This window comes from Bombus impatiens, unplaced genomic scaffold (assembly GCF_000188095.3).
Source record: "Bombus impatiens unplaced genomic scaffold, BIMP_2.2 scf_0252, whole genome shotgun sequence".
Classification (NCBI taxonomy): domain Eukaryota; kingdom Metazoa; phylum Arthropoda; class Insecta; order Hymenoptera; family Apidae; genus Bombus; species Bombus impatiens.
Window position 1 is genome coordinate 67,828 of NT_176671.1, and position 21,146 is coordinate 88,973.

At 34.5% G+C, this 21,146-nt stretch overlaps 1 protein-coding gene across 2 annotated transcripts in view; it reads left to right on the forward strand.

Moving 5' to 3' along the window:
• The window catches only part of LOC100740982 (mucin-5AC), a 97,630-nt gene that overhangs the window by 38,796 nt on the left and 37,688 nt on the right, over window positions 1–21,146 (forward strand). For both annotated transcript variants that reach the window (XM_012384341.3, XM_012384340.3), the window contains exons 2-3: window positions 8,105–8,355; window positions 20,904–21,070. In XM_012384341.3, coding sequence (XP_012239764.1) covers window positions 8,281–8,355; window positions 20,904–21,070 — 242 coding nt within the window. In that variant the 5' untranslated portion in view covers window positions 8,105–8,280. The remainder of the gene's footprint in view (window positions 1–8,104; window positions 8,356–20,903; window positions 21,071–21,146) is intronic.

A 21,146-nucleotide genomic window follows, 5' to 3' on the forward strand; every position in this document is an offset into this window, starting at 1 on the left:
TAAAAGATTGCCATGGTACAATCACCACTTCAACAGTATATTGTCCTCCTAGACGCTCCATTTTTAAAGAAGACTGTGATAACTTCCTTGATGCTCTGAGCAATAGATTCATAGCTGGAGGAAACTATAGCGTCAAACATCCCCAATGGGGCAGCAGACTTATCACAGTAAACACCAATAGACTCAGCTACCTCACCACATATGAACCAACATACTGGTCCACTGACACTAACAAAATACCTAATTTACTTGACTTCTTTGTAACTAAAAATATCTCGCCAAGATATGTCCAAATCAACTCCTCGACGAAACTCTCTTCAGATCATTCCCCCGTTATTGCAACAATTAGCTCAACAATTATTGAAAATCCACATAATGGCTTTATTCATAACCAACTCACCAACAGGCAACTCTTTAGAGAAGTCTTCAATCATTCAACATCAGCCTTAATTTCCCTAAAAACAAATGAAGGTATTGAAACAGCCACGGAATACTTAAACACCAGCATAATAAACGCTATCCGCTCTTGCACACTTACTAAGACTTCTATCAATAAACATGAATAACTCCATCACATATTAAAAAAAATCGCAGAAAAACGTAGACTTAGAAGAGTATGGCAGAGTCATAGAACACCCGACGACAAACGCAAACTAAATAACGCAACTGGGAATTTAATCAAAATTATTAGAAACTATAAAAATGACTGTTTCCAAAAATGTCTCGCCAATCTGTCTCCCACAGATAAAGCCAACTACTCACTATGGAAAGCTTCCAGGAAACTCACGTGTCCCCTGCAAATAATCCCTCCAATTCGCTGTCCGCAAGGTGGATGTGCGTGTAGCCCTATAGAAAAAGCCAACCTGTTTGGTAATCACCTATCTAACGTATTTAAACCTCATTCCTCCAAAACTGCCGCGGAAATAACTGAATGCCTGCACTCGCACTTTCAAATGTCTCCTCTTATTGAACCTTTCACTTCTCTAGAAGTTACAGAATTAATCCGTCGCCTAAATCGCAGGAAAGCATCGGGGCATGACCAAATATGTATTAAAGCAATCAAGGAACTTCCCATAAAAGGTAATGCACTCATCACATCAATTTTTAATGCAATTCTTCACCTTGAATACTATCCTAAGTCCGGGAAAATATCACTCATTACTCTCATCCCTAAACCGGGAAAACCAATACACGAAACTAGCTCCTATCGCCCAATTAGTCCTCTACCTACTTTGTCAAAACTATTCGAGAAGATGCTAACGGACTGCTTCTACTCTTAGAGGATTTGAAAACATTGCCAGATCATCAATTCGGTTTTCGGAAGCAACATTCTACGATAGAGCAAATTCATCGAATAACACATAATATCAGCCAAAACTTAGAAAAGAAAAAAAATACTGCTCTGCGGTATTCCTAGACATTCAACAGGCATTCGACAAAATGTGGCATGAAGGACTTTTGTTCAAACTAAAGAAAATCCTATCACACACCTACTACTCCATCCTAAAGTCCTATCTAATCAATAGACAATTCATGGTTAAATACTTAGACGCTATAACCGCAACATTTCCAATAGAAGCTGGCATCCCCTAAGGTAGTGTCCTCGAACCCCTGCTGTTCTCCATCTGCATTGCCGATTTACCAATTTTAACAGAGATAAATATAGTGGCATTTGCTAATGACACAGCGCTATTAGCATCCCACGCAGACCCGATAATTACATCCTCCACTCTCCAGCGAGGTCTCGACTCTATGGAAAAGTGGTTCCACAATTGAGACTTAAAAATTAACGAAAATAAATCCACACATGTAACCTTCACGTTGCGAAAGTAAACCTGCCCTCGGGTGACCATTAACAATATAACAATTCCTAACAAGGATTCAATCAGATATCTGGGCATGACCCTGGACAGGAGAATGACATGGAAACAACACATCATAGACAAATCGAAGCAACTCAAGGCTAAACTTAAAAAATTCTATTGGCTCATTGGCCGACGTTCCAACTTAAGCACGCAGAGCAAAATTACGCTCTATAAGACTATAATAAAACCTGTCTGGACCTACGGAGTTCAACTATGGGGAACAGCAAGTAATTCTAACATTGAAATACTTCAACGCTTCCAATCGAAAACTCTAAGATCCCTAATACATGCACCCTAGTATGTTACCAACGAAGCAATACATCGCGACCTCAAGATACCCACAGTCAAAGAAGAAATAACAAAATGTAGTAATAGATATATCATAAGAGTTAACAACCATCGAAACCCCTATTACTAAATTACTTAATACGTCGGATCAGATCCACAGGCTAATAAAACAATATCCTTTAGACCTAAACACTAGAATATAAATAATTAGTCATGTCACTGCGCCACGCTAGAGAAACTTACTCAAAATTCTCAATGCGAGAATTGATTGTAAAGTACTTGTAAATAAAAAAAAAAAATCTTCTCCGCTGTGTGTAGTGTCACGTAAACTTGAAAGTTGGATGATAAAATAAAATAGCTGAGTCGTAACACAACTATCTATTTTGCCTTTATTAATCTTTATTATGAATTTAGCAATCACAATGAAATACACATTGAATTAACACACATAAATCACAATTCATTCCAACAACTTTATGTAAAACCTAGTTACACTGATACGTTAAGTAGAACTAGGGTTATACGTTACGTACGGATACGTTAAGTAGGGTAGAAACTCGGTAAAAAAGATGTTGACTACTTTAGAAACTGAGTTATGTTTAGTGACGATGTTGTAGCGGAGGAAAGCTAGGGATGGGTGTGTCTGAGGCCACGAGATGAGCTGATTCGTTAAGGACAATTTTGGTTAGTAAAGCAAGGGCGATGGACATTGCTTTTAATTGCAGCACACGAACCCTGGTGGACTAGGAAGGATCTTAGCCACCCTTGAGAAAAAGTTGCTAACGGAAAATGCCGAATGTGAGAAAACTAACTTTCCCGTATCTTCTCGTAGTAAACAAAAATGTAAAGAACACTGGAAATAGAAGATGTTTGTTTTTGGTCTGAAGGACCTTAACTATGAAAATGCCAAGATTTATTGGTGAGTCCTTAAGACTATTGGGGGTACGTAGTAAGGATGCATAGACATCTGGATGTCATCTTGCTCTCGGCTTGGTCTCTGTTGTGGATTGAGATTTAGTTGATGTTACAGTAGCCTGGTCAATGCAGAGAGTCGCCAAACGTAACAATGTACTTTCACATTCGACGGAACAATGGAAGAAACTAACTATATTGACTGATTGTTTTGGAAACATCGGAAACCTATTACTTTGTGTTCAAGTAATGTAATACCATTAGTGCAATCCCGGACAAAATGATAATACATGTGTGCTATTTTTATATTCTCAGAGACAACTTAAGATGTTTGTAAATGTAACAAATATTGCAATTTAAATATGACGACGTAGGAAAAAGGAATCTGTTACGAAATATGTAGTTGTTCTCTCCAATATTCAAATGATAGCACATTAACAAAATCTATTTGTCTATTTAAATGTATTTATTTTTATACTTTTCCCGAAAAGAGAATTTACATCATGATTAACATAAAATGAATAACGTGTGGTCAGAATATGTATAATTTTTAAATGATATTCTGGGACAAATCATTATTTTTATATTTTTATTCTACTGTAATAGATTCCTTTAATTATTGAATATTATCGTATTGTTTTCCATTCTTTCCCCAACAATTTTCAATTATATTCAAATCTGGAAAGCGTGTAGACTGATATATTTTCTCTTGCAAGAAATGTTTCTACAACCTTAGCTCGATGAACGACAGTATTGTCACACTGGAAAATAAACTTGTGTTTGATAATACATAGAACGCATTTATTCATGATTTGTTCTAAGATCAAATTTATTTATGTATCATTTTCTTTGGCCATTCATTTTCTCTTTGAATCGATTCGGCATCATGTCACTGCTGTCCATTTGTCGTCGCTTTTTTACCATTCTTCCTTTTTCTATGTCACGGTAATAGAATTAAAATCCATCAAGGATACCCATATTAAATTTTTTTCCTCAGTAACTAAAATACGTTTTCATTTCTTCTTCCAGTGAACACGTACATTTGTGAATGTTAACCGTTGACATTTATGTTGTTTTGTTGGCGCAGGCTTTTGCTTCATTTTTAATCGTTAAATAAACTTACACTTCTGAAGGACGCGGAGGACACTTTTGATATTTGGAATAACACATGCATTGCGAGCAATTTCATGTGATATTAATGTCGAATTTGAAGCAACAAGTATAATGAACCGTTTCTTCTGCTCTGTTACTATTGGCGGTCTTCACGATCTTTTTTCTTCTCATAATTTGTATTCTTTTAATAAATTATGCATTACTTTGAGATTTTACTTAACGATCTTTAACAGTAAACCTACCAGCGGCGGTTAAATTGACCGCTCTCGAACTTCTACACAAAGTTAACCATATTTAAACTTTATCATATCGTTTCATAATTTCTGACTTTTCCTAAAACATACATACAATATATTTTTCGGTATTTACTTTTAGTTTGCTCTTTCATTTTCTGAGAAAAATTTGTACTCTTCCTTGCCTACCATGACGGGTCATTTTGACTGCCCGAGAAAATATTTTAGTTATTTTTAAAGTAAATGCAATCAGTACAAAGAAAAGGCTATCTCAAAGTCAAATGACAAACAAAATCAATAATAACAAATAACAACAGCTGTTACACCCGTGATCTTGTTATAAAACATAATCCATCCCTCGATCAAGATGGCCACCAGCTGCCAAGACATATCAACTCCGGCCCATAATAATCTTAGGAACCACCATAACATTTAGCATTTTTTACAGTCCATTGCTACAAACATTTTAAAAGTCGAGAAGTTTCTCAGGGTTATTGGTCATTGAGATAAAACACGGGAAAGCTTTCCCAACTCCACCCTCGAGTAACCCTTAGTGGAGAACGGCCAGCACCCATCAATATTTTCGTATAAATATCGCCGTCACAGACCATATTCTTACTTGCTATCGTCCTTTCGACCAGAATACATCTCAGTTTGTTAGTCAATTAGTCGACATCTAAACTTGTTATCTTTAAAACTCAGACAGAGAGACATCTCAGAGCGTTTTGCGTAAAGTTGTTATAGAAGAAAAAGTAAAGCATATCAAATTTGACAATAATTTTGTATTCCATACATGGTATTATTCTGTGATAAATATTTAGCCTAGAAATGTCAAAAGTTTCCGAAAAAAAAAAATTATAAAAAGAAAATAACTGACGTAGAAGAAAATTATTCAGTGTGCGATGAACAAGAAACTTCAGCAACTGAAAACGGCGTGAGAGCACGTGAAAAACTATTTACAACCGAATCAGAGTTGAATATTATAAATAAGCATTTACGTAAGGGCAAAAAGGAAAGAAATTATCGTTGACAGCAAAGGGTCAAATTGATGTAGAGAACGAACGTATCGAAACTGGGCCCAATGGGACAGTTTGGAGCGAAATAAATGCAAGTCCCAAACATCAGGCAGGACATCAGTTCATAATATTTTTAGAGATATGCTAAACGGCATATAATGAAAGGACAAGTAAAGATGGCATTTTATCTTATCATTGATAACCGTATAAGGGATCATGTAATGAAATGTACGGAAAAAGAAGCATTTAGAGCATTGGGGACTAACAGCTAGATGCAACAAAACTAGATGCATTTATTGCTCTGCTATATGCCCGCGGTGCATATCAGGCAACAAGTTTAGATATCTCATATTTGTGGAATAAAATTTGGAGACCTGCATTTTTTTCAAAAACGATGAGCAGGGATGACTTTGCAGAGATTATGAGGTTTATACGATTTGATAACAAGAGCGAAAAAAGCCAACGTTTACGAACCAATAAATTTGCAATGGTATCTACAGTATAGGGCCAATTTACAGAGAATTCACAAAATTGCTAGTTATAAACCTAGTGCATACATTACTTTTATATAAAGAATCGCGGGAAAATCAGATTCATTACTACAAAATACTTGTCAAGTAAAAAATTGCAAAGATTACAAAATTATGAAAATTTGTCTAAAATGCGGGAAATATTTATGCGGCAAATGTTCATTTGATAATAAGATAATTTGTACAAAATGCAGCGAATTTGAATAAGATATATCTCTATATAAATAAAAGTGTAATTCTATTTAAGTCTATAATTAATATTAAACAAAAATAAATTTGAACGAAATTTTATGATAGTTCATTATTTTATATACATTTAGTTATAAATTAACCATTATCTAAGTTAAATCATAAAAACTATTACTTCTTTAATCACCAGTTATCTTGACAGCACACGGTAGGAATAGGTATACACGAAGTGTTAGTAGATTTAGTGTAAAAATTTTGGAAGCAATTAGGTTTTCAACTTCTGGTTTAACAATTCTTGATATCGCGGTTTCTCTGTCTGCGGCTCACATATCGGCACTTACATGGTTGTGATACATAGTACTTAACATAGTACTTAACATAGTACTTAATAACAGATTCCTTCTTCTTGGGTGGTGGCATTTACGTTTTACTTTACTGCAAAAATTTATGTTGTCTCTGAGAAATTAAAGACAGGACACATGTATTATTATTTTGTTCGGGACTGTGGCATTATAAGCAGTATCTCATTATGTGATCCCGTGGCGCACCTATATCGGGTAACACTGATGCCGTGATGCCGGCAGCATATCGAACTCGAAAGTTTATATCTTGATAGTTGATGATGTGACAAACATATGATTAATGCTAGTTAAAAGAATATGCAAAAAATACAGGTTTCCATTAAAAAATGTTAATATGATCTTTATAGGATGTTTCAAGATTATCGCAAACAAATAAAAGTACATTCTCTTTAATGTATAGTATACATTAATCCCAAAATCTCAAGACATATCGTATATTCTCCCCACTTTGATACAACTTTGTCTGAAACATTTTTTCGTATAATTCATATTTGTAAGATATTTGAACGCTTCAAGTTAAACCGGACGCACTATATATACATCTCAACGAAAATGTGAGAAATAGTTGCCCAAATGATCCTTTTCAAAATTTTACTGTTATATTGTATAAATTGACGTATTTTAATAACATTAACCTGACTTGTCCTAATTACCAAAGTTATTATTATCTTGATAAAAAATACTCGATTATAATAGATAATTAAAATATTAATAGATAGTATTTTATTATGTTATGAGGGTACACCATTTTGTTGGTTCAGTAATTCAAAATAGCTCTTGAGTCTTTTTTTTAAGTATAATTTAATTATTTGATTAAACCATTAAATTCATTAATTATTGAAAACAATTGCACGTGAGATCAGATAAATTGTTAACTTAAAACTTTTCAATCTATCCTATTCTTTTCTATTCCGTTCTATTCTACTCTATTCTACTCTATTCTACTCTATTCTACTCTATTCTACTCTATTCTACTCTATTCTACTCTATTCTATTCTATCGTACATATAATCGGGATAAAGATAAGTGAACAGATAGTGGAAAATATTAATCTCAGTTGTAAATAATCTATATACTATGAAAATATATGCATAATAAATGAAACTTAAATAAATAAAACTTTTATTAAATTTCATTGATACCTATGTTTACTATCTGTCCGATATCTGATTTTTTCTATATGTTAATTTTAATTAATTCTTATTATTAAAAGAATAAATCTTTTACTTGCACAAACCTTATTTCCATTTTTTTGAATTCATTACAAAATATATTCAGACGAGATAACAATTTTTTAATTTCTTTGTCTTGATTGTTTACTAGACGCGAAGTAATCAAATTTTAACAAACACGATAATAAACAATGTTGTATAACTTCATAATCTTAGATAATAAACAATGTATAAAAATAAAGCGAATAATGCACAATAAACCATTAAAAAAAAGAACGTTATTTCGCAGAATAATTACGTACATCCAATAAGAAAATTTTTATTAAATGTACTATTATAGTGTATCCTTAGTTATCTGATATTATATAATAAAATCTTGCATCATCGAATCAAATATTTTAAACGAATTTACATAATGTTATAGCGGAATCGGATATTTGCACGTTTGCGACAAGAACGGAGCATTTTCACATCGTTAACAAACCATCGACGGCGCTGTTCACATCAAACACCAGGCCAAAACCATTGCGGGAATTATACGAGGCTGCTGGTATAGTCGCTGTCAGAAGTTTGGATAGTCTAAGAAGGGATGGAAGCTCTATGGATATGTTCCTCTGCACGCCCGTCCTTGGGAAGAGAAGGCGAGACCAAAGTCTCGACATCGAATCCAGGATCGTAAGTATACATGTGTATTCTCGAGTATGTGGATTTGTGTATACCTTGCGTATGTTCGAGCATGCTTATTATTAACTATTTTAAAAATACTACTTAAAAAATATACTATTTGAAACGAATCTAATCCTATAGTATTTTCAGCATTTATCATCATTGCTAATAGCCACATACGTGCAGCTGATGCAATGTTAAACACCATTTTAAAAATACTATTTAAAAAATATATTGTTTGAAACAAATAGCTTTTAATATTGCATCAGCTGCACATATGTGATTATTAGCAACGATGATAAAGACTGAAAATACTGTAGGATTAGATTTTATTATACCACATCTTGTAAAATCGTCGCAGCTTTACCCCTTCTTTATTTTTAAAGTGTGCATTTTTAGTGTTTATTAAAAAGAAAAAAATCCTTTTTAAAAACTGTACTAATAATTTAAAGCAAGTAGCTTTATTTCTGTATATCTTCACAGAGTAAGAAATTCTTTATAAGATACTTTTTGACTTCTTGCAATGAAATGACGCTAATATAATTATAATCTTTTTTATAATGCATAATTTACACATAAATGTGTTTTTTGACTCTCACATTAAGGAGAATATTCAATAATTTCTAACACCATATCAAATATATGACACGCGAAATTAAAAAGCATGGATCAACATTTAATTGTATGTAAATCTAGTCCAAGCAATAGAAATTCTTAATTCTTGAAATTTTAGGTAAAGAATTCAAAGCATTCAAATAAACATTTCATATGTATCATAACATAGTACATATATGACGAGTTAATTGAAGGTTTCTATATAATTACAAATATATTATACGAAATTAAATGGTTAAAATATTTGTCCTCACAGAAATATGAGAACTTTCGTCTGAAACAAATTCTCATATGTAACAGTAGTGTTATTGAATCATAATGATCGTTGAAACTTTGTAATTTCGTGATACAAGTTCGGTTGCGGAAAGCTGCCTATCTATTCACTTACGGTTTATAATTTTCATATTTATATTTTAGATGTATTTATTTGATTTCGAGTGGAAAGATTGTTTTTCTTAAAAAACGATATATATTAAAAATTATGTTTGACGAATTTAATATGCGATGCGATGAAATATATATGAAACGCTTTATAATTATTCAATAATTACTACTTGTGTTGGTAACTTTTATTTCAAGCTATTTTCCTGTGTTTTAGGAATATGAAACCTCAAAATTATTAACCACAACCAGTATACATTTTACTATTAGGAGTTGTAACAATATTTATATCTAAATTCCGTAGTGCTTTATAAATTATCACGAAACTTTCGGCCGAGATATTGTTTCCACTATTTGCATATTTCTTATACGTATACTAATTTTCTTTTTCGCCGGATTACTACTGCAACAATAACATTATTTCATTTCACAAATACAATTGAATAAATATCTATTTGTTTATTTATTTAATGTCACACTCACCGTAGAGTTATTAGTAAGTACATTGCAATACATAATTACATCACATTATACCATAATAAATGCATTCTGTGATGTAGATTATATTATATAGAGCAATAATAATATAAAGATAAAAATATGTAATACATGTACATGCATATAGCATATATATACAGTATATCTGTATGATGATCTTGGAACATAATGGTCAGTTATTTAATGACGCTAGACTTAATTAATTATGTTATAATCCATTACATATATGTATGTATATATTTTGTCCCTTCAATTAAAGTAAAAGTTTTTAAAGACAAACATAAAACCCTTATTCGTAAAAAAATGTTCTACAATTAAGTAGAGATGGATAATTAAAAAAATATAATAATCGTATAAATAATGTTATTGAAGTTATATAATAAATTAAACAATATTGTACACGGTAAACCTTTACAAACAATCCAAGACCATTTCTAACGAATTTTTTCTTAAATAATATCATAATAATGTCTGCAAAGGATAACAGCGATAGTTTCATAACGCAACGAAACACCTGTGCGAATCACGAACATGATTAGAATGTAGTGGTCAGAAAGGATTGGACTTAACTAGACTAAGAGTTTCGTATCTATAGGACTTGGTATATGATCTTGTTGGTATGATCACATTATGATAGGATGGCCCAGCATAAGCAGGGCTGCCGTTGCTAGGCAGACCCGCGTAGAGCTGACATTGCTCCTGCCCGGGGTTTGATTGTTAATACAACGTGTGTCCCACAATATTGGCACTTCTTTGTTAGGTAAAAACGTTCATCCCGTGACCGTGGCTACGTTCGGCGACTAGTTGCGTCACCTCGAGCCCAAGCCCACCGTCACAGATCTCGGGCAAACATAATAGGATTGAATCATAACAACTATTTCTAAGTTTTATCATTTAAGTACAGCTATAATAAATAGTCTAGACTAAAGTATTGGTGATCTTTTCAAAAATTCCAAAAGAAGGGCCTCGATGTCTCGTCATCTCCGACACGGCCATCCTGACAATCACCCGTCCTCGGGTGTATCTAAAATATTGGGTTTTCTAAACATTAGACTCAAAACAGCTGACGTTATTTACAATTTAACCAAATTCCCCAATCATCATTTTACCACACTGGGCGTGTGTGAAGATACTGAATGTTAGTGTATTGTTCCAGTAGGCGTGTATGGAGACACTGAATGCTAGTGCACTGTCGCACTAGGCTTGTGTGCTAATGCATTATCGCACTAGGCTTGTGTGTAGAAATACTGAATTCTAGTGCACTGTCGCACTAGGCTTGTGTGCTAGTGCATTATCGCACTAGGGTTGTGTGCTAGTGTATTATCGCACTTGGCTTGCGTGTAAAAATACTGAATGCTAGTGCACTGTCGCACTAGGCTTGTGTGTGGAAATACTGAATGCTAGCCGTTGTAGTCATAGTGCTAATGATACTCTGGGATCGGTGTACTCATATTCTCATTGTCACTGTCATCGTCATCGCTACAGACATCCAAATCAGCAGGAATGCAACTATCTGGTATTTTTCTCAATCTATCATGACTATATTTGTATGATCGTTTAGCATCTAATGTTTTTAAAATGTACCTACATGTCTCCTTCCAAAATCTCTGCTATTACAAATGGACCCCTGAATTTTGGATCTAATTTGGTTTAATTTCTCTCCTCATTTTTGCGCAATACAAAATCACCAAGATTAAATCTAACTACTTTAGCTTTAGTTTTGTCGAATCTTTCTTTATCATACTTAGCGTTAATCTCTATGTTCTGTACAGCCTGCTGTTTTACATCGGAGATATCTATTTCTCTTTCTTCAATATTGTCGGGTAATAATAAACCGTAGGGTCTTGCTGTTTTACCGATTAGTAATTCTAACGAACTCAATTTAGTCACACGATTGGGGGTGCAATTCAAAGCCAATTGTATTTCGCCAATCGCGCCTTGCCATGACCGCCCGGTCGTTTCTACTGTTGTAAACATATTTTTCAACGTACCCATAATACCTTCTACCTGCCCATTAGCTTTATTAGCACCGGTTGCTATTAAGTGAAGCTTAACTTGTTGACCTTATCAGAAATCTTAGAATTCTTTACCTGTAAAACATCTTTCTGGATCCGCTATTATCCGGCAAGGACCCCCGAATAAAAATATAGCAGACTTAAGCGCTTTAATTGTATTAAGGGAATCTATTTTACGCGTATGATGCAGGTATACAAATATAGTGAAAGCATTGACCAAGACAACAACATATTCTTTCAGGTCACTCTTACCACTTAACTTGCCTATTATGTCTATGTGAACGGTATGCCAAGATATGCTGGTCTTAGGTATAGGATGTAGTCCGGCTTGTATTTTACCTGAACTTGCCTTAGAAACTTGACAAGTATGACAGTTCTCTACGAATTTACGAACATATTTCGCTATTCCTTCGAACCAGTAATACTCGTACAGCTTCTCAAGCGTTTTATCCCAACCTAAGTGCGTAATTGACTGGTGCACATGATTAATAACAGACCATCTAAAACTCCTAGGGACAATAGGCAAACAGAGAGTTCTGCCTTTTCTTTGTACTCTACGGTAAAGGGCACCAGATCGTAATTCGTATGTATTTGCGATATCTTCCGCGAGCTCATCATTTTGCAATTTAATAACGATTTCCGAAATTTGAGGATCACGACGTTGTTCCGCTAATAGCCAATCTTCTGAGATTTCTGCCAGATTAATTTCTTTTTCTTTAATTTTGTTAATTTCCGTATAATCAATATCTATGAGATTCCGCGAAAAGAAATCTACGTGAGCCATTCGTTTACTTTCTCGATACATAGTGTTAAAATTAAAGGTTTGTAGGTAAGCCCATCACCTTTGAACCTTATTACTGGATGCCTTCAAGGAATTTCAACCAGTAACAACAAGGAATTCTCATCCATGCAAATAGTGACGAAAATATTTAACAGCGTTTAGAACTGCTAACGTCTCTAATTCATACGAATGGTATCTGGAATAGTTCTTTTAATATAGTATTCTACTACTCTGTTTTTACCTTCAACTTTCTGCATTAAAATAGCCCCATATCCATTCGAACTAGCATCAGTATGCAACTCTATAGGATAATTAGGATCAAATATCATTAATACCGGCGCATCAGTCAGGACGGAAATTAGCTTTTGCCTTATCTTTTCATGTTTATGTGTTCAAGTTATGTTTTTGTTACCGGAAGTAAGTGCATACAGAAATTTCATTACTTGCGAAAATTTAGGAACGAATTTTCGGAAGTAAGAAGCTAAACCTATGAACCGTTTAAGCTGTGTGACGGTCGTTGACGCAAGTAACGAACTCAAGACCTGTATTTTACCCTGTATCGAGACCTGTATCGAGTCGGCAATAATTTGAATATCGTCCAAATAAACAACAACGCACGAATAAGCGAGGCCGCCTAAAGCCTTGAGAATGGCTCTCTGAAATATGGATAGTGCATTTTTCAACCCAAACGGCATCGTTACGTATTGGTATTGTCCGTCGACGGCAACAAACGCTGTATACTCTGTGGAATTAGGATGAATAGGGATTTGTTGAAACCCACTGGCCATGTCCAGGCTAACAAAATATCTCGCCTTTTGCAATCTCGCGATTTGATCCGCAATAAGGGATAGGGAATACCGATCCGCGACCGTATTTTTATTTAATTCTCGAAAATCTACGCATAGTCTATCTGAGCCGTCTTTCTTCTTCACGAGTAACATAGAGCTCACGAATTACTAGGTCTTATATTGCTTGCTTCAATTAATTTGTTTATTCTCTCATGTACGATTCTTCGCTCTTCTTCGCTAAGTCTATAAGGATTTCTTTGTACAGTGACGTTAGGATCAATTAACCGTATTGCTAACTGACCTGTATTTACGCGAGCACGTGGGAAACCCGTAATGAATGAATCTTTGAATTTTTCGAGAACAGAAATCATTCAGCTTTTATCATTACCAATTACATCAGTATCGACCTCATTAATATTGACTTCGTTTTCGGCAGCTTTTATTACATGTTACAGTTTATTACATGCATTAATTATTTTTGTTTTACAAATAGCGATGCTGTTCTGTGTGATATCTACGTCAAAATCTTGGCTTAAAATTTCACGACCAATCATTATATCATATTTTAAAGAAGTATCAGCAAGGACATGAAAAATTATCTCCAATGTATAACCATCAATACGTAGAACGGACAAAATTTGTGATGTACATTTAATACAAATATTTCCTATTCCCCGCATTATTATTATATCAATCGTTCTTTTGCCGGAAAATTTCAAGGCTACGGATTCTTTAATCAACGAACACTCTGCTCCAGAATCGAAGTAAGATGGAGACGACTTATCCAGATGACTTAATCTACCAGTTGGAGCTTCCACTACGCAGGAGTCGACTCTATGTTCGTTATTGGAATTATAGTTTCTTTCCCGCAATAACGGACAATTAGGCGCAACATGACCCTCCTCATGACACTTGAAACAAGACACCTTTGACAATGCGGCAGGTCGATTTCCTTCTGGGTTTCGTATATTCTTCTGTTTCTCGAATTTTATTCTCTTACGGCACTTCGCTATTTTATGTCCGTGGTTACCACAATAGAGGCACTTAATTCGGTAGTCAGAAGGCTTATGTCGTTTAGCTTCAGAACCCGCTGATGAATTGTCTGACGAAGACGCCGGCCTCTTCTTCGCGTAAGAGAAAGCTCTCATTTCATTTAGAAATTGATCCTCGGTCTTGATATCTCTCGTAAGTGCTATTCGTTCAATACGCTGATCTTGTGAAGCCAATTGAAAAAGGACGGAGGCGTTGATTACCTCAGCCATAGTTAAATTTTCCCTCCTCGCCTTCAGGAAGGAACGGAGACGAATGCCGAAAGCTCCCGCGGTTTCGTCTCTCAGTGGTTTTTTATTGGACATCTTCATTAGCGCTGAGGTTGCTGTCTCTTTGCCACCAAAACGCGCGATAAAAAGTTCTTTAAATTTTGACCACGTGATATCTCCACCAACAAGCACTTGCGTAAGCCATTGCGCTGCAGAACCTTCTAGAGCACAAATTAAAGCAGAAAGTAACGCACTGCCTTGTAAAGGATTTTCCTTCATAATCATACTAACAACTGCACACCATGCAGCTGAGTCGGAGCCCGCGATTTCAGGGTTAAAACGCGGTAGCGATAAATTTTTAGGTTCCGCACTCGGTTTTTGCTCTAGCGTCTGAATTAACTCGCGCATGATAGCCATATGCTCTTGCATTGTTATAACCGGCACTGATCCCACTTCTGACGTCGGATTATCATTAGGTTTATGGTCGTGTAACGAATCTTCATTCGGACTAGCCATCATTGTTGTACAATAGAGATTATATGTACTGGTATAAGTATTGATTTTTACAAAGTTTGACGAATAACCGTGATGATTAAACACTCGAGATATTAGTGATAATGTTCTTAGGTTCAATAACGAATCCACGGTCAACGGGGTAGCTCTTTGTTAAACGTAGAATATATTTTGAAGCACAAAGTAACGTTTGCTGCGACGCCCGGTATAATACTGCCCGTAAAGACGATGACCAAACTCCCCAAGATGATCGCAAGAATAAAAGACTGATGGAAATTTTCCTCTCCTTACGATCGCGTTTGTTCGTTGCATATTGGCCGGGGATATCAACAAAATTCCAGCTGTCGTTGCTAGACAGACCCGCGTAGAGCTGACATTGCTCCTGCCTGGGGTTTGATTGTTAATACAACGTGTGTCCCACAATATTGGTACTTCTCTGTTAAGTAAAAACGTTCATCCCGTAACCGTCGCTACGTTCGGTGATCAGTTGTGTCACCTCGAGCCCAAGCCCATCATCACAAATCTCGGGCAAACATAATAGGATTGAATCATAACAACTATTTCTAAGTTTTATCATTTAAGTACAGCTACAATAAATAGTCTAGACTAAAGTATTGGGGATCTTCCCACAAATTCCAAAAGAAACGCCTCGATGTCCCGTCATCTCCGATATATACAGGGTGGTTGGTAACTGGTGGTACAAGCGGAAAGGGGGTGATTCTACGCGAAAAAAGAAGTCGAAAATATAGAATAAAAATTCTTTTTTAAAATTTTTTTTTGTAATTTTTTTAAAAATCTACAGTGAGATCCGTTATAACGAGACGTGATGAAGTGCACGCGTACCGAGCGAAACTTCAAAGTCGATTTTCTCGAAAACAAAGCCTCAAATGAAAAATTTTTATTGTATATTTTCGACTTCTTTTTTCGTGTAGAATCACCCCCCTTCCGCTTGTACCACCAGTTATCAACCACCCTGTATATATTGGTGATAGAACGAAACCTTCTCTTCTTAGAATAAGATCACCGAACCATGAAAGTACAAGTTAAATTTGTCATACACGTATATCAGGTCACGTTTTCGTATTTTCGTTTCTGTTACTATAAGTTCCAAGTGGATTTTACGAAATGATATTGTAATTTGTTTCATTACCTTGTATTAAACGGTTAAATCATTCTGTGCAACTGGGGCCATAAATCCGCTACTCGCATTACAGCTCTCTACTTCGATATGCAGGATTATTAACAATGAACTATTAACAATCGACCATTATCGGAAATTAATCAACCCTTGCGGCTTCAAAGATTTCCAAGCCCGAATTTCGGTCGAGATCCTCTTTGTCTTATTTTTTCCGTTTCCTCTTATATTTTGTAGTCAATTACAAACAGGTACAATTTATAATTGAATCAAACTTCGGTTGGCAAAACCGAAATTCTCTGTCCAGATCGAAGTTTTATTAATTATGTATATAAAATGTGGCACAACTTGTGGATTTCAATGATTTTGAATTATGTTGACAAGATCAATGTGTTGAATAATTTCGCCATACAGGGTGTTAAACAATTTGGCTCAAACATTAGTATCACGTACTATATTGGCAATTAAGTGATGTTGTCATTACCGCAATCACTTAGTTGCCAGCCCAATATAATGGCATTCATCAAAGAAGCAAAAAAATCCTTAGCGAACAAGCAAAAAAGCTACCATATTATAACTCTGAAACTTATGACATTTTTGGACTTATGTTTATTAAAACCTGTTTGTTTCTTATGATAAGTACTAGAGTATATAAGTTTGATCCTGAGATTTCATCCCAGCTTTTCAAAACACTGTATATGTAACTGCTATTCAATCTTAGTTTCAAAGGCATGTAATGTACACACATGTATTTTGATGTTAAATTTTGTATGTCTAATATTTTGATGTTACATTTTGTATTTCTAATATTTTGGATGGATTTTGGATAGGCTTTGGTTACATGTATATATTTGGTATACTGTCCCATTATATAGAGATAGGTGATAGATTTTAAAGAACCAATTTGTAGCAAATCGATATAAATTTTCAATCTTCACCCATTAACGCTTTAGACAATAATACTTTATAATATTAATACTTTTCTTGTTTACGTTTGTGTAACAGAATATTAAACTTTATTACATACGTATATTCATGAAATTACTTAAGACTTAAATTTGATAATACATATCTCAGGGTCATTGAAATCAGTGAAATGTGCCTTATTTAATATAAATATCGAGGTTTCTTTGCAAAAATCTTGGGATCCATGATTTCTCGAAGCTAAACTTTTCAAAGCTCGATTCGAACACGAATCAGCTCAGATACTTTTCTTCTCTTTCTTCTTTTTTCTTTTCCTCTTCGCTTTATACTAATTTTAACCGCCTTTTATTTAAAGGCTGAAATCAACACGGATTACATTCCCTTGTATAATCAGACTGATATCAGACATATAGAATATGTGATCCATATAAGAAACACTGAGTACGTGGCCGTACTGGCTTGATCTTTTATTGAATTGTGATATGTAAATAAGGAAATAAATAAGCCATCTGTTTCTTCTGTTCCTAAAGAGATATGTAAGTGGTATTAGGTGACTACATATATGGAATATTGTTATTAATGGTGTATAGAAAATATTAATTTGCTTTGGATCAGCTAATTGTATGCTAAGAAAAAATTCGTTGTATAAATTTCAACGATAACTATAGAGACATGCATCTTACAGTATAGACTCATCACTATATGATCTTTATGTCTTTGCCTAAATGAAGAAAGATGAGTTGAAAAATATGGTGTTATAATAGGATGATGTTAGAAAGTTGAATGCAAATTCTTTGAAAACGCACTTTATGAATTACTTGTTGCTAAAGATTTTTGTAGATGCCAAGGAATGATATTCAGAAGCGATAGTTGAATGTCAATTTACATGAGCTATAAAATATACTTTCCCGTACTACATTACGTGCTCGAACTCATAAACATACTTGAACGAAACGATTTTTCCATCGCACGAAAGTCGACCGAAAGAAAAGAAGAAATTTTTCGATATATGGGCTCGGATAATTCTCTTCTTCGCTTCGATACAAATTACGTAGTGCAAATACTCCGTAAAATATTGTCTTTCTCTTTCACGTTCGGCGAATCGGTTATCAACATTACGCTCCACAAGTAAGTGACGGCCTTAACGAGTCCTTGATTAATCCAGTCGAATTCAGTTGAAAAAAGGTGAATCCAGAAAGAAATTGATAATAGAATAATAGAAATTATTTGCATTATATGATTCGAAACGATATTTAGAATAAAATAAGCGACTTTCAAATAATTTTCCTCTTATAAACAAAACACGTGCCTTATAAACAAAATATTGTTCAAGCAAAAAACACGATATTTTTTTACATTTCGCTTCATATCTGAAAAACTCTTTGTCATACGTGAAAAAGTTGCAGTAAAAAGTTATAGATTATAAGATTATCTGTAAAATAAGACCTGTTACGTTACAATAAATCCAACTCTCAGGGTAAAAAGTACGAGATAGTTAATAAAAAGTTATAAGAAGTTATAAAAAGTTAATAAAAATAGTTACGAAAACGTCCATTTCTGTAGCGATTTCGGAAAAGAGGGAAGGTATCTATATTTGATATGCATATTTCTTTTTGTATTCATGTATATATTCGCCGATTACTCCAAAATGGCTTTTCTAAGACTAATCGGAATTATTCCTTTTACAGGTTGTGTTTTTATCCGTTAAAAACTTTCTTGGTCATAGTAAACTATTTTTGTTTAGAGAAAATTAATATTTTTGCGCCAACTTTGTATATGTTCATCAAAGTCTCCGGAATGCTTTGACTAACTGAGATGATTCCTTTGTATCTCGTAGGGCATGTTTTACCGCTGGTTCAGTTACAAAATCTTTTTGCCCTTGTTTTTTATAAACTATTCTTTTGCAAAAATCCACTTTTTTTTTATGTATGTTCATCGATTAATCAGGATTGAGTTGAGCTACCGGAATGAAACCTTCTGTATCTCTTAGGGGTAGTCCACCGATCAGTTCTGTTGTAAAATCTTTCTAGTTTGTTCATTATTAACTATTGTTATTGTAAAGAATTTGTTGTTCACCAATTTCATTTACGCGTGTTCAGTGCTCGCTCTGCAATTGTTGGACTGATATCGACATGATCCCAAAGCAGAGGCCTGGGTGAGTGCTTTAAAATTGCTTTTTATAATATAGGGTTCTACTCGTTTTCTCTTCGCAGGAAACATTGTTCTGCGGATTCGTTTTCCCACATAAGTATGGTGTCATTGCGAACTGATATATGATACAATATCAAGTTATGGAAATACCCTTATCTATCACTGTTCAAAGTATAATATCGGTAGCAGTGTACAGCTGGTTTATTCCTTATTCGCATGCGAAACTTTAATCATTAATAAGAATTAAAACTTGATATAAATAATAAATTTTAAATAATAAAATAGGAATAAATTGCCTTATTAGTGACAACGAAAACTATTTTACATTGGCTCTGTAATAGTGATATTTAGTATGCTGTTTAGTAAGTAAATGGTTAATCTAGCCGTTGTTACACATATGTGTAAATAAAATACAAATAAATATAAATTATTTCATATTTTCTAACGCTTTTTGAAGTCAGTAGTATTTTGTGGACAAGAAATCTTTTCCATTTATTACCTTAGTTAAACATGCCATACAATATCAAGGCTCTGTGATAAGTATATACTAGTCATACCAAAATAGACGATCTGTTTATTAGCTTTGTATAATTAATTTGCCTACTTACGAAACGGAAAATTTCATATTTGCATTAAAAGCGTATAACGTTATCGTAGTTTATCCTTCGAAATTGTACGCTATCTGAAAGACCTAGAATGCGCGAATTATATGTTGCCGTAAAAATGTTTCACCCAAAAGTTGCATAATTTTGCAGGAATCATTGTATAGTATAAATATTATGTTGCATAAGGTTAACAAGATAAAAAGGTTAACTTTGTTTGTTTGTTGTGTACAGATACCCTGTATAAGTATCTACTCTGAGAATGATGGTATTTTGAATATTTCAAGATCACCTTTATTTTTTAGAATAGAGCTATAAATTTTATACATGAATTAGCAGATTTTTATATTATCTGTAAAGAAGTATTGAGACACTTAAATTGAAAAATACTTTAACTTTAATTTTGTAAACCTTGTTATATATGCACTCTGTGCACTTAAACAATAATCCATAATTTTTTGGAAAACCAACACATCGACACGTCAGTACATAAAGGGTTGAAGCAATTGAATTTCGTTGGTGAGCCACAAACCTGTTTGGGAGAATCGAGAACGTGAAAAATACTCAATCCACTTTTAGTTGGTAAGGAATACATCTCACTAGAGTAGAGAAGGGCCAAACTGAAACGCAATCCGTTCCGTATTCCGTGCGTGAAAGCCGCTTGGTCACGAGGTGACATCCGACAATGCTTGCGCCCACGCAGTGCTGTAGAGCATAAAACATGTTAGTTGCTTTTCTCCACGGCATCAAATTTCTTAGAAACAGAAGCGACATAATAGCAGTAGTAGTTTCCTTGTCTTCGCGCATTCGTTCGTTCGCTTATATTCTCTTCCTTAACTGTAAGATCGAAAAGGAAATCCGGTGATTCTGTCTCACATATAATTCGTCATTACAGCCAGCTGCTATCGAGGATCTACGAAGATGGACATCTACGGAAGCGCTCGGAGACGTTACTGTACCACCGGATTGCATGTCCAGAATCCTTGGAGATACAACGACTGACGATGCCGTTGATCACAAGCTCCCTAGCCCCGAAGAACAGGTTCAAGCAATCGCTCTCAAGTAAGCAGGAAATTTACGCCACCGTAAAAGTGTAATGAATACGAGCGAGTCAATTTTTGTCGATCTTCCCGACTGT